We start from the raw sequence: 14164 nt of genomic DNA, 5'->3' as shown, positions 1-14164 counted from the left end.
ATGCGGACACGCTCAACATGCTTTTAACAGACATGCAGGTAAACACACCTTCATTCTTTATTCAGCCATGATAGGAATCATTAGCATGTGAGTAAGTGCACTGTCTCAATGTTGTTTACTGCATACTTATGTGAGTCTGTGATTCCTCTTCTGTAAGGAAGGTGAAAGGAACATGGGCATCCATCCAATCAATCCATCCATCCCATCCATCCATCCAAACAATCCCATCCATCCATCCAATCAATCCCATCCATCCATCTATCCAATCAATCCCTCCCATCCATTCATCCATCCATCCATCCAAAAAAATAAAAATAATGCTCACACTTCAGTCTTTCTGTCAACTTGTTTTCTTTCAAGGTTTGGTTTTTATTTTTGAAACTGTTTAATCATAGGCCTCATTGATCTGATAAAGATAATCTCTGTGAAAAAGAATGCCTGTAAAACTCAAAAATAGTTTGTTTGTGTACATGAACGTGTGTGTTTGTGTGTGTGTGTGGGGTTGTGTGTATCCATGCATGTACAGGTCCGAAGATTTTATCTTTGCAACCACACATGTAAATATGTGAACAGGCTTCTGAACACTAAATGTTTCTTATTTTCGATCTCCCCCATTCATTTTCAATGAGTGACCATATTTGACCAATATAAGCTCAGATCAATGAGGTTTACAATCAGTCAGATCCAAAAAGAAATATAAAACCTGTGCTAATTGACAGAAAACATGCGGACAAACATATCAGGCCGGTCATTTTTGACCAGGAACACCATGAGTGTAACAAGAATTTGTTGATCTTGAAAAAGATTTAGTTATTTAAGAAGTAGTTATATCCAGGGTGATTAAAGTCAGTAAGTTTTACTCCAATGCGATAACGTTAACTAGCATTTTCAGGAAAAGGAAAATCCTCTCCAGGGTCAAAACGACCCGAACACAACATGAGGGGTATAAGCTTAGATGAAGTACAGCATGTCATAATAGAGGACATTGCTTAATATACACCAAATACATGCAAAAACCAACAAAAGTAAACAGTTTCGGTTTATTAATCCATGTTTATTTGTTTCTATGTTGTAAAATATGCTGGACACATATATGTTATATATGAATAACATACCAGCAGTGGACAAGCTGAGGTTTATTAAAACAGTGATTTATTCTGAACATACAGTAACACATGCCGCTGTGACTATAGCTCATTCTCCTAAAGATAAACAGCCAGTAATGTGTGGATGAGGCTTCTGGAGGAGGAGCGAAGACACTGACGAACCGGAGGGGTGTGGCTAAGATCATTTGCATTATGACATCACAGGAAGGGCTCAATGTCGATGTCGATGGCAGAGCAGGGCATGGTCAGCTCAAAACGACTGATGACTTCAGGGTGAAGGACCCCGAGGTGTCCGATGCTTTTGCCACGTGTAAAGATCTCAGCGCAGCGGCCAGGGAAGAAGGTGGAGTCTGTAAGAAAAATGATAAATTAATAGGGCTGTAACAATATATCATGTCACAATATATCGCAAATACAAAAATGCAACATGTATCGTGGATAGTGACCATCTGTATTGTGTATAGTTCACCCAAAATGAAAATTACTGTGTGAGAAAAAATTTCAGTTTTCAGAGTTTTAGTGTCAGTACTATATATAATGTTGAATATAATGTATAATAATGCATATTTGTGGGTCCTGATAATGCCAAATGTCTTTTATTACTAGTAAAAAGTGGCCTACGTTATTTTAAATATATCTAGTCAGTGAAAGAGTGCATATTCGTCTAAAATAATTCAGTATTTTCAGCTTCAGAATCATGAATATTTATATTCTGGTGTCACTACTGTCCTGTGCATTGGGTTTCCAGCACCAAGTCCAAGCCTATTCATTTACAACCACAATGCAACACCCAATTTAGCATTTTAATCAACAGTACATTTTTGTTAACCTTTTATCATACGTCTTGGTGTATCGCTGGAACAAGGTGCACAAGGTTATTTTAGTATTATTTTTATTATTAGTCAGCAACATTTATATTCATTAATAATTGTTGCTTACTTTATTTTATTTTTTGCTTTATTTTAATAAACAGCCTCTTTAAGCCTTTTTTCATCCATCAGGTGAAAATAAAATGAGGAAATGAGCATCTGAGTGTCCAGTAATAAAAAAAGGAACTATAACACATCCATTTACATTTTGCTGACCTACTGCTCGCACATAAACGCTGTTAAATATTAACCGCTAAAATAAATCTTTGATTATGACTCAGAGCTCATAAAACAGGTGCACAGACTGATCTCACTCAGAGGATCAGAGGAAGGACATCATGTCGACTTTGAACATTTATGACTCACCCTCTGCCGCCTGGATGTGGTATCCTTGGTTACGGCCTGGTTTGACGTCCAGCAGCTGCATGACCCGGTCCAGGAGTCCGTGGATGACTTCGAACCCCGGGCTCTTGTTGTAGTAGACGGCACAGAGACGCCTGTTGTTACGGGCTCCTACGTCTGCGAGACAGATCAAGTTCAGAGACCGTTTATCAGCACGCATCACTTGATTTGAGGACGTCAAACACACCTTTTGTTTCATCCTTCAGGACGACGTCTGAAATCTCGAACAGTTTGAGAGGGAGGGGCATCTTCCTGTTGGCGGCGACTGTTTTCAGGAGGCCAGGAAGAAGAGAGGTGCGCGCCACCTAGAGGTCAGTGTGAGGTTTAGTTAGTCAAATCTCAGTCCGAGTTACTACTAAACTTGCGAAAGCACCCGCTAGTGGACAAATGCGAGAAATCTGAGAAAAATCTTGTTTTTACCTGAAACTCTGCGGTCTTTGGGTTAGAGATGTGGACAGCTCTGATTTCTGCTATGTTTTTCCCAAGTCTATCTGCGATATCTTCTTGTGAACACTGCAGAGAGAGGGGGAAAAAGGAGTGTATATATACATAAAATATATAAATATTTTTTCTGATTCATGTCATGCCAACTTTAAAGGACTGCCCATAAAAGTCTGATTTGCAAAACAAATTACAACATTGGTGGCTGTATATTTGTTTTTGCATTCAGCCACGAGGACAACGAAACAAATGTGGTGTTGTTTTTTTGTCTTTGGATTATTTTTGTGTTATCGTATATATATATATATATATATATATATATATATATATATATATATATATATATATATATATATATATACAAAGATGTCAACAGAACAGATAGTAAATACAGTAGTGGCCAAAAGTGATGTCCTGGAGGGGATGTTTGTTTTTAATGACCCAAGATGTTAATTAAACCATAAAAATATAAGTAAAATATATATTTATTAAAATATTTTAAATATGAGGGAAGAACAAAATGGTAAACTAAAGTATTTACCTGACAAAATTATTTTGCAAAAAAAGAGGAAACTACAGCTACAGGTTTAATTTTGTTTAATCTAAGCAGAAAAAAATTAAATGCATAGAAAAAAAAGCTCACAGGAAAATGCATAGAACAACATAATCCGTTATTATTATTTTTATTAGCACAAATCAAACAATTGACTCCAAGCACAACCATAAGCAATATGCTTACAAAATCTTACATTTAATAATATTTGAATAAAGGGTGAAGATGTCAATTTTCCTATTGGCCGGACATTACTTTTGGCCACTACTGCAGGGTTTTTCCTGCATAGAGAATTATGAGGCGGCCGCCTCCGTAAAATTTCGTGCCGCCTCCGGCTCTCGACAAAATTCGGACAGTCACAAGGTCAGATACAGTTTTTCCACCGTGATGGTTCTGTTGCGGTTACCGGCTTGTGTCCATTCTCAAGCCGTATAGTGCTGCGCGGATCGCGGATAATCCGCAGGTCGGGCGGGCCAAGTAATAAAAACATTCCATTCCAATTAATCGAGGGTGGATGACCGATAAATTATAATGTTTTGAGTTTAATAAAGACACGGAACTCTCATCACGGTAAAACGAAATGAACGTGCGTCACTTTTACTTTCGTTTTCAACAACGTAACGTTAATTCTCTTCAGGGAAAACCCATCAAGGAAAATATCAAGGCTTGACAATAACGCTTGTCTGGGACACGTGTTTTTTTTTTTTTTTCTTTTTTTTTTGAAGGGAAAAGTGAGAGAGAATTGTACTACTTGTCCAACCGAACAAATACCCTGATTAAAACAATTTTTTATTTAAAAATAAAAAATATCTAGGGAATCACCGAAAATGTGAGGATGATTCTGTTTTATTTAATTTAATGTAAGTGGCGATTGATAGCCTATAGTTGATAATAATAGGCCTACCTAATGTACTGACGGTACAATGTTGCAACAATGTTGTTGAGAATGTTGTTAAGAAACAATAGCCTAGGCTACACACGACAAGAGTGCTGTTTTCCTGAATGCCATCAAGACTGAAACCGAGACTGATTTCATAACAGTTCATTAAACAGTTAAAATGAAGTCACTTACATTTTAGACGCAATGACAGTTTTTGTTCTGTTTCTGCAGCGAAAATAGTTCCAAACAAAGATCACGAACCATCGCGCATCTCACAGCAACGAACACTTGAAGCATTACTGAATGATTCAGCGTTTCGAACGAATCGGTTGAGTCAAAAATTCAATGATCCATTCATAAACTGCCTCACTCTGAATAAATCAGACGTTTGAACGAATCGTTTGAATGAATGACTCAATGACTCGCTCATTAAGACGGTCGCCTGCCGCCTCCTACTGGCGGTTTAGTTTCATAAAGTATATTCTTTTCAACATTCCTTATTTGTATATTCAAAAATATTTAAATTAATCTCATTTAATACAGTTATAATTTTTTCAATGTAAATTATTTAATTTGATTGGTAACAGCCTGTGTCTTATTATTTTAATTGAATATATTGATCAAATTTAAGAATTTGAAATGAAAAATGGAGCATGCATTTAATAAAATTAGGGGGGAAATGCCCTTTATATAAGGTACAAAAAAATGTAAAAACAGGAAATGTAATTTTGCCAAAGGAAGAACTTTTATTTTAAATAAAAGTTCATTTTAAATCAGCCTACTTCAGTGTGATATGTTACCATCATGCTTAACACTGAGAATTTGAATAATTGTAATGTGATGATCAGATGCAGATATCTAAATCAAAGAATATGGGCGGTTTGCGGGTGGATTATTTATTTTTAACAGTGGATTCGGGTGACTCAAAGTGCACCAGATTAATGAATTTATCTTTAAAATGTACAAAATTTTCTTCCGGGGGGGCATGCCCCCGGACCCCCCTAGAGGTACCGAGCTACACCCACAAAAATGAATGTGGGAAACACATTAGGCTATATGATGCCCAACAAAAAATACCTTATTATTAAAATACATTATTAGGATTTTACCACCTCCGCCTCATTTTGAGCCAGGAAAAACCCTCTAGAGAGGAGCATTTTGCTAAATATATTCACTCTATTGCATTTTTTATTTTTTACTCAACTTGCTAGTGATGTCTTATTTAAATGTATGTTTGAATAATCTGTCGTGAAAACAAAAGTATACAAAAGCTACCATTTTAAAAGTTCATATTTCAACAACAAATTAGAGAAAATCATACCATTAAAAAGTTTATATAAAAACTGCCTAATGTGCAATTCAAATATTTGCATACAATAAGTTAATTATCATATCTTAAAAGAAATAGCAATTGACTTTTAACCTTTAATATTATAGTAATTATATAGTTTATTTCTATTGGATTTCTTAATGTACCTGATATATATATCCAAACAAACTGATACTGAATCGAATTGAAATCAGAGTCGAGGTTGTGTCCTAAAAATTAAGATAATTTACATACGGAAATCTTGTAAAAACTGCCCATTTAATTCTAATGCTCAGATAGAAAGTGGAATATGAGGCGGAATGCAAAAACTATGCAGAATATAAGCTTTAACTTAAGAGAGAGGAGTGATTTCTAACCAGAGCGAAGGTCAGAGCTTCAGTGAACCCGGCGGCTGCAAGGTCTTGCCTCAGTAACTCTGTCAGTTTATTTAGAGGGAGCTGCAAATACAAAAACACACGTGTAAGCGCCGTAACAAACACTGGACCTTTAAAATGATCTCAGGTTTGATTGGTCAGCATGAATGTTTTTCGGCGAACCTGATTGGCTACTGTGTACGTGCGTGGCGTGCTCCTGACGATGTTGTTGAAGCCGTACGCTATGGCAGCGTCCTCCATGATGTCACAGGCGTGGATGACATCAGAGCGTGTGGGCGGGATCTCAACCTGGATGTGATCGCCCTCACCGCTGACCTCTGACCTCAAACACATCCGGGTCAGCAGCTGCGCGATGCTTTCTGCTGATTCACTAAACGACGAGCACAGAGAGTGTGATCAGGGTTCAATCTACTGACCGGAGCTGAGAAGTTAAAGCTCTAACGCAGGGATGTCAAACTCCTGATGGACAACTGTCCTGTAGAGTTTAGCTCCAACCCAAATTAAACACACCCGAACCAGCGAATCAAGGGCCCTCATTCACTATTCCCTACATTACTTCTCTAATATGTGGATCATGGACCACAAAACCAGTCACATGGGTCAATTTTTGTTAAATTGAGATGTATACATCATCTGAAAGCTGAATAAGCTTTTCATTGATGTATGATTTTTTTTAGGATAGGACAATATTTGGCCGAGATACAACTATTAGAAAATCTGGAATCTGAGGGTGCAAAAAAATCTAAATATTGAGAAAATCTGCTTTAAAGTTGTCCATTTAAGTTCGCGATTGTGCTGCATTCACTCACAAAAATAAATGTTTTATATATTTATGGTAGGAAATTTACTAAATATCTTCATGGAACATGATCTTTACTTAATATGCTAATGATTTTTGGCATAAAAGAATAATTTTGACCCATACAATGTATTGTTGGCTATAGCCACAAATATACCCGTGCGACATGTGACTGGTTTTGTGGTCCAGGGTCACATATAGTCCACTTGAGGGAGTGAATGAAAATGAGTGAGTGAATCCGCACACTGAGTGCTGCCGCTTGATGTTTAAAAATCAATTAAAAAGGAATTTATCCCTGTATGAGATATTACACTGGACCAGCGGTTGGAAAATGGATGATTCACTGCGGCGCCATCTTCTGGCGAGATGCAGGAATTCATTCAACATGACCCTCACAGTGCATTCTGGGTATTCTCTAGCTGCTGATTTTGCACCATATTGCGGTGCATTATGAGATTGAATCAGTGCACTCGATAACGTCCACTATGGTTTGGGACACCACCACAAACAGCTGTCGCCTCAAACAGTGCCTTATTAAAGGTGTAATTTGGGACTCATAGCTCTAGAAACTGCCAAGCAAGAGTTTGACATGTGCTCTAATGAAATCAGATGTTTAAAATATGCTCACTTGATCCCAACTTTTTTGTTGACGAAGTCCCCAGACAGCGTCTCCGTCCTGTACGCCAGCTCCTAATGTCAGCAAATAACAGAATGACTTTCAAAAAAGGCCAAATTTTTTATATATATATAATAATAATAATAATTATAATAATAAAAATAAGCTTTGTTCCTTAAAGCCAAGATAATGTTATTTTTAATCTGGGTTTAATATTTAGGGTTTAACTTTTTTAGTAAGTTTATCAGAAGAACAAAAATGATTTAGACAGTTCTTTAACAAATAAACCAAAAACATGTTTACAGGACAAATGTAAGGTTTGCATGTAATGGTCTTTAATTCTTTAATTCATATACACTACCACTTAAAAGCTTGGGGTCAGAAAGGCTTTTTTTTTTTAAAGAAAGAAAGAAAGTAATACTTATTTTTAGTAAGGATGCATTCAATTGATCAAAAGTGACAGACATTTATAATATTACAAAATATGTATATTAACTTTTAATTCAGCTAATAAAAAAATAAAAAAAGATTTCCACATAAATATGAAGAAGCACAACTATTCTCAACATTGATAATAAACAAAACTGTTTCTTGAGCCGCAAATCATCATATTAGACTGATTCCTGAAGGATCACGTGACACTGAAGTCTGGAGTAATGATGCTGAAAATTCAGCTTTGATCACAGGAATACATTACATTTTAATATATAATTAAATAGAAAACATATTTTGAATTGTAATAATATTTAACATGTCTACAGTTTTTACTGTATTTTTGGTCAAATAAATGCAGCCTTAGTGAACAAGAGAGACTTCTTTCAAAAAACTAAAACACTCTTTGAGGCCAAACTTTTGAACAGTAGTGTATATATACAGGTAGCATTTTTCTATATTCATTATATTATTATTATTAAGTTAAAAACTGAATACTTACAGGATACACACACAATCTGCCATCAGGATAAACAACCTCAGCCGCCTCAACCCTGCATAAAGAGACAAGCACATCTCAGTGCTGAACAACACTGAATGATGTATAAAACAGCTGAGTCTGTACAGCGGCACTCACGTGAACGGCTCCTCACAGTATTCACTAAACATGGTCACGATCATGTCCAGCGTGATCTTCGCCTGCAAACACACAGAACATGTTTCTCATGTTTAAAAGCACCTTGTAGTTCCAGTCTCTCAGGCTACAGAGATTTTACAATATATATAATTACAAAATATACCCATATATAGGTCTGCATCAGTTAACAGAATCTAAGCTCATATTTGACGTCAGCGGTTTACCTTTGTGAGGTCTGTGGCCGTGCACTCGATGAAAACGTTCTTTGTGTTTAATGAGATTTTGCTGTGGTTCCCTGAGAGAGAAAGAGAGAGAGAGAAATACACAACTTAAACAGATCGAGCTGCAGAACAAAATCACAAAGCTTAAAGATGAACAGAAAGATATGGAGTATTTGTGTGCATTTCTATCCGTGTGTGTGTGTGTGTGTTTTTAACTCACCGTTGATGATGGGCGGCATCGACAGGACGACTCCATTACTGTCATATATGATGGGGTAGAGAGGTTCGTTCTCGATGATGTGCAGGTAGTGCCTCAGATGACTGTCAGTCTGCAAGACATTAAATGTATTCATAAAAGATTTCAGCCGTGGCGTGTAACGCAGTCACTCCTAACCACTTCGGAAGGTTGAATTTTATCAATAATATATACATTTTTTGTAGTCTTTTAAAAAGACATCTGAAATAATAAAGTGCAATGTAGTGTTGTCAAAAATATAGATTTTTCGATACATATTGAATCAATATCTGAAACGCTTCCAATATTCATTTTCCATATAATAGAATAGATACATGATAGCAGCTGCTCTTTCTCTCTCTCTCTCTCTCTCTCTCTCTCATCTTTTCGACAGCAAGCCGACACACAAACCCGCCTCCCTTCAAGCACATTTGCTCCGGATGAATATCGTTGTTGTTACAGGGATTGGGATAGCGTGTATTGCGCATCATTTCACTCATTCCTGCAGATTTTGTGCTCAAATCCAAAGTGTGGCACATAAATCCGCCTCTCAGTGCTAAATTGAGTTCTTATTCGCCGTTTATTGCACTTAAACAGACACAAAATCATGTAAAAAAAAAAATAAATCTTCAATTTATTTATTTTATAAAAATCTTCAATGCACGAGTATTCAAATCAACACAGTCAGTTATGTTTTAAGAAAACAAATGTGTAACAGTGTAAAGCATGTGTGCATCAGGTCTTAAAGTGACAGTAGCCTAATATACCTGCTGCAAAATTATGAGATAATATTAAAAATGTCTAGGGCTGTCACGATAACCGCAATATTGTCAAGCCAACCACAGAGGAATGCAAGTAACCGCCATATTTGCGTGTTTTCTTTTTTCATAAGGTTATAGCCTTCTTGTTTCGAACTTAGTGCATGTGTATTAAATGTCAAATAAGTTAATAATGATAAGGCTGTTTATCATGGTGATTTGTACAAAGGCTTTGTGGATTTGCACTTCAGCCTTACAAGACAGTGAATGAGAGATCGACTGAGCGCGTGCGATTACCTGCGTTTGTCTTTGAGGTCAAGTCATATACAGTATATTCGTGAAAAGGTTGCCGTGTCCAAGGAAATTTTTAACATTTGTCGTTTTAACATTTAAGGGTATTTACCATAAATGGCATCAGCGACAGCAAAGGTTAGCAAAAAAAAAAAATCAGCGAGTCACGCATTGAATCAATGCCATTGTTCTCTATTAAGTGAGCATCAGCTTCAGCGTTACCCATGCGATGCATTGCTGGTCAGCTGAGCCTTGAAAAGTGGAGCTCAAAATTACAAATAATTAACACCTTTTTCACTACATCTATCTTTTAATGAATCAGCGTTTTTGAACGTGTTCGTTGAGCGTTGGATGAACGTTTTAAAGGGTTAGTTCACCCAAAAATGAAAATTCTGTCAGTAATTACTCACCCTCATGTTGTTCCAACCATGTAAGTCTTTCGTTCATCTTCGGAACACAAATTAAGATATTTTTGATGAAATCTGACAGAATTTTGACTCCTCCATAGGCTTCCAGTGTGACCGAAACTCACCGGCCCAGAATAGTTATTAAAACATCGTTAAAATAGTCCAAGTAACTACAGTGGCACTACATTAAGTTTATCATGCGACGAGAATACTTTTTGTGCGCAAAAACAAACAAAAATAACGACTTTATTCCACTTTTCATTTCCTTCTCTCTGGGCCTCGTAGTGTTTTTGCGCTGCGCGTCTGTGTTGCACGTCATCACGCAACACACACATGACCGGCGTCGGCCAATAGTGAGCCTACGTGGTGACGTGTAACACAGACGCGCTACGCATTGTGCGCAAAAAGACTACGCGAACCAACTAGAGGCCCAGAGAGAAGGAAATGAAAAGTGGAATAAAGTCGTTATTTTTATTTGTTTTTGCGCACAGAAAGTATTCTCGTCGCTTGATATACTTAAGATTGAGCCACTGGAGTCACTTGGACTATATTAACGATCTCTTTAATAACTTTTCTGGGCCAGCAAGTTTCGGTCACATAGAAGCCTATGGAGGAGTGAAACATGGCTCAGATTTCATCAAAAATATCTTAATTTGTGTTCCGAAGATGAACGAAGGTCTTACGCGGTTGGAACAACATGAGGGTGAGTAATTACTGACAGAATTTTCATTTTTGGGTGAACTAACCCTTTAATGACTCACTCACTCAAAGACTGTTGCCGTAACAATGTGCACGCTGAGTGACAGCCTTTCAATGCGCAGAGGCGCTGTTTAGTTTCGGCTACATTGGTTACTGAAAATGTCCTCGTTTTCGTGCATGCTGACCACATCGTAACACTTATTTATACAGCAACAAATAAATATAAATAAATCCAAATAAATAAATAAATGGCGATAATATCACATATCGCGCTACTGAACCACTCAAAATTAAATTCCTTCACTGCGACAGCCCTAAAAATATCTATATGGCAGTTTTACTACGTGGTATCGATTAATTGTGGCCAGTAAAAATGCTGAGTGCAAAACCACTAGACACAGTGGCTGCTGAACAAAAAAGGTAACGTCAAGCCCAAGTTGGATGCAGTTATGCATAATTTACTGTTATTATTTGAAATTATTATCAACTGTCATTCCATCCATCCATCCCATGGTTTGTCCATAACAGCCAATCAGATCTCACCTTATAGAGACTCATGATCTCAGTGGCGCTGTACTCTTTGCTCTGATTGAGCGGTGTGAAGCGGATATCCGCGGGCGCTTTGGCTGTGTAGGTGAATGGACCGGAGATGGTGTCCAAATCATGAGTTCCTATGGCAACCAGCGTCCTTTTCCTGATGAGACACGAGCACAGAGATAAAAACATCAGAACTGGCAGTGAAACGTCTCATAGAGCAGCGGTGAGCATGTGTGTGTGGACTGGCCTGCAGACGTTCTGGTGCAGCTTCTCCTGCAGCTCTATGAAGCTGTCGTATCGCTCCTGAGTGAAGGTGATGTTGCGCAGTACAGCGGCCACAGCGTGAGGCCTCACAGACGCCGTCTACGTCAACACCAAAGCATCGTTTACAACACTGCACTTGAGCTCTTAAGAAAATCAATATAATGAAACCTCTAAAGTGAAATATGACACTGATACGAACCTCCTCAGTTATGACCAGCCGCTGAGGCTCTCCTCCATCCGCCGGACTCACACACTTATACCGGGGAGCTTCCATCCTAGAAACACCAACACACTCATATCAAACACACAAAGGCATCCGATAGACAGCAGAGCCACAGGCACGGGCCTCACCTCTCCTTGAAGACCTGCAGACCCCTGACGAGACCCTCCAGACACAGCAGATCATAGCGGTTCGCGGGAACGTCGATCTTGTACAGCACAACATCAGACGCCCCCTCCGCCTTCTCGTCTCCCTGCTCACGGCTGATGATGTCCTTCTCTGACGTCTACACGGAGACACACACACAGTTATGCATTGATCGGAAGCACTAACATCCATATCAACATAATGACTAATGTAGAATAAAAATAACAATTATTTACTATTATAAAACTAATGTCTGATTTCTGTGATGATATTTTAAATAAATACTTTGTTATAAGCATATAATTATATTTATAAAGACAAATAAATTTGTATATTATCTCATAAATTACAACTTCTAGTAAGAACATATATATTGTATGAACATAAAAATATATATTAGAAAGACAAATAAATTGGTATATTATATATTGTATCTTATAGTAAGGTAATAATTTATTATACAATTCTTAATATAAATCTTCTATAATTATTAACACATATATATGTATATATATATATACATACATATATATATATATATATATATAAATAATAGGCTAAGTGCTTACTATAAGATACAATATATAATTTACCAATTTATTTGTCTTTATAATATATAATTATTTATGTTTAAATATGTTTATATACATATTCATTATATCATTCTTAATATAAAACTTAAATGTATCTAAGATTTATATTAAGAATTACAGAATGAAATATGCACTTACTATACGATACAATATATATACCAATTTATTTGTCTTTATAATATATATATATATATACATACATATATATATATATATATATATATATATATATATGTATGTATATATTATAAAGACAAATAAATGTATATATATATATATATATATATATATATATATATATATATATATATATAATGCCTTTATATATATATATATATATATATATATATATAAATAGATAGATATAATATATATATAAATAATAATAATGTTCAATGTTTGTTAAAACAAGGGCCTGTCATTTCTTCTTATCTAATCAGCTTGTAAACATGACTTACGATTTCGTCCAGCTCGAGGCCAAACTCGAAACACAGTTCGTCAAATTCTTCATCCGCTAATACACGAATAGAAAATAAAAGAAATTATTTAAAGCAGAAATTATGAGTCGCATTATGATGGCGTCATCAATGGGCTTCCAGATTGACATCTGAGCTTTTCAAATGAAGGAAGAATAAAAATAACACAACAAGAAATAATGCATCACTGCATTCAAATAGCACCAGACTGGGAATCTATACATATTAAATAAGACAAAATCTTAAGTAGAATGGTTAAAATCTCAGAGTGTTAGAATCTGATGCAATCGCTGCGACACACTGGACAAATGAATCGCATGCAAGTTAAATTCGTTTTGAGTCTCAATATAAATTTGTTCAGTGATGATAAGATGGGCCAGTAGAATAAATGATTTATAGAATATAACTTGTTTTATTAAGATATTCCTCCTTGATTTCCACAGAAGCCGACAGAATCACACACTCTCTCTCACACAATGAGCACATTTCCCCTGCTAACAACAACACACTAATGAATGCGCTCACTTTATACAGCTGATAAAAGGTATACACGTACTGTATGTTTGTCCCAGAGCTTCAAAGAGCAGGTCTCTCTTCACGCTGACTGTCGGCATGCTCGCAGCGGATGATCACCGGGTCTGATCGGATCCGGACGATCGAGGAGGATCGAGCGTCACACTCTTTCAAAATAAAAGCCCCCAGAGACAACGTAGAAAATGCCTGTTTAAAAAAATAAAAGTCCCAACTAGGACCTTGAAAATTCACTTGACATGACAGCTTGCATAAAAAATGCATTTATTTATTTATTTTTTAATTAATTAAATTTTTTTTTTTTTTTTTTTTTTAATATAGATAGATAGATAGATGGATGGATGGA

At 36.4% G+C, this 14164-nt stretch overlaps 1 protein-coding gene across 1 annotated transcript; it reads right to left on the bottom strand.

Moving 5' to 3' along the window:
- Positions 1-791: 791 nt before the first annotated feature.
- Positions 792-14007, bottom strand: farsb (phenylalanyl-tRNA synthetase subunit beta). Its single transcript, XM_081371480.1, has 17 exons — positions 13844-14007; positions 13270-13325; positions 12203-12357; positions 12051-12126; positions 11835-11950; positions 11594-11744; positions 8881-8989; positions 8664-8734; positions 8440-8501; positions 8305-8356; positions 7383-7444; positions 6118-6325; positions 5938-6018; positions 2798-2890; positions 2565-2682; positions 2342-2494; positions 792-1456 (listed from the first exon to the last, which is right to left on the bottom strand). Exons 1-17 carry the CDS (start codon positions 13899-13901, stop codon positions 1305-1307), a joined length of 1773 nt encoding a protein of 590 aa, XP_081227606.1. The 5' UTR covers positions 13902-14007; the 3' UTR covers positions 792-1304.
- Between the last annotated feature and the right edge of the window lie 157 nt (positions 14008-14164).

The sequence above is a fragment of the Scardinius erythrophthalmus genome (genome assembly GCF_964197995.2).
Source record: "Scardinius erythrophthalmus genome assembly, chromosome: 7".
Classification (NCBI taxonomy): domain Eukaryota; kingdom Metazoa; phylum Chordata; class Actinopteri; order Cypriniformes; family Leuciscidae; genus Scardinius; species Scardinius erythrophthalmus.
Note: the sequence above shows the minus strand (reverse complement) of the source record. Positions and strands in the feature narration are given on the sequence as shown.

Excerpts from the sequence above, each read along its gene's own strand:
- farsb (XM_081371480.1), bottom strand. The coding sequence starts at position 13,901 with ATGCCGACAGTCAGCGTGAAGAGAGACCTGCTCTTTGAAGCTCTGGGA. Across the intron at positions 11,951-12,050 it reads GGCTGGTCATAACTGAGGAG|ACGGCGTCTGTGAGGCCTCA; the intron begins GTTCGTATCAGT and ends GTGTTGACGTAG. Across the intron at positions 7,445-8,304 it reads GCAGATTGTGTGTGTATCCT|GAGCTGGCGTACAGGACGGA; the intron begins GTAAGTATTCAG and ends TGCTGACATTAG.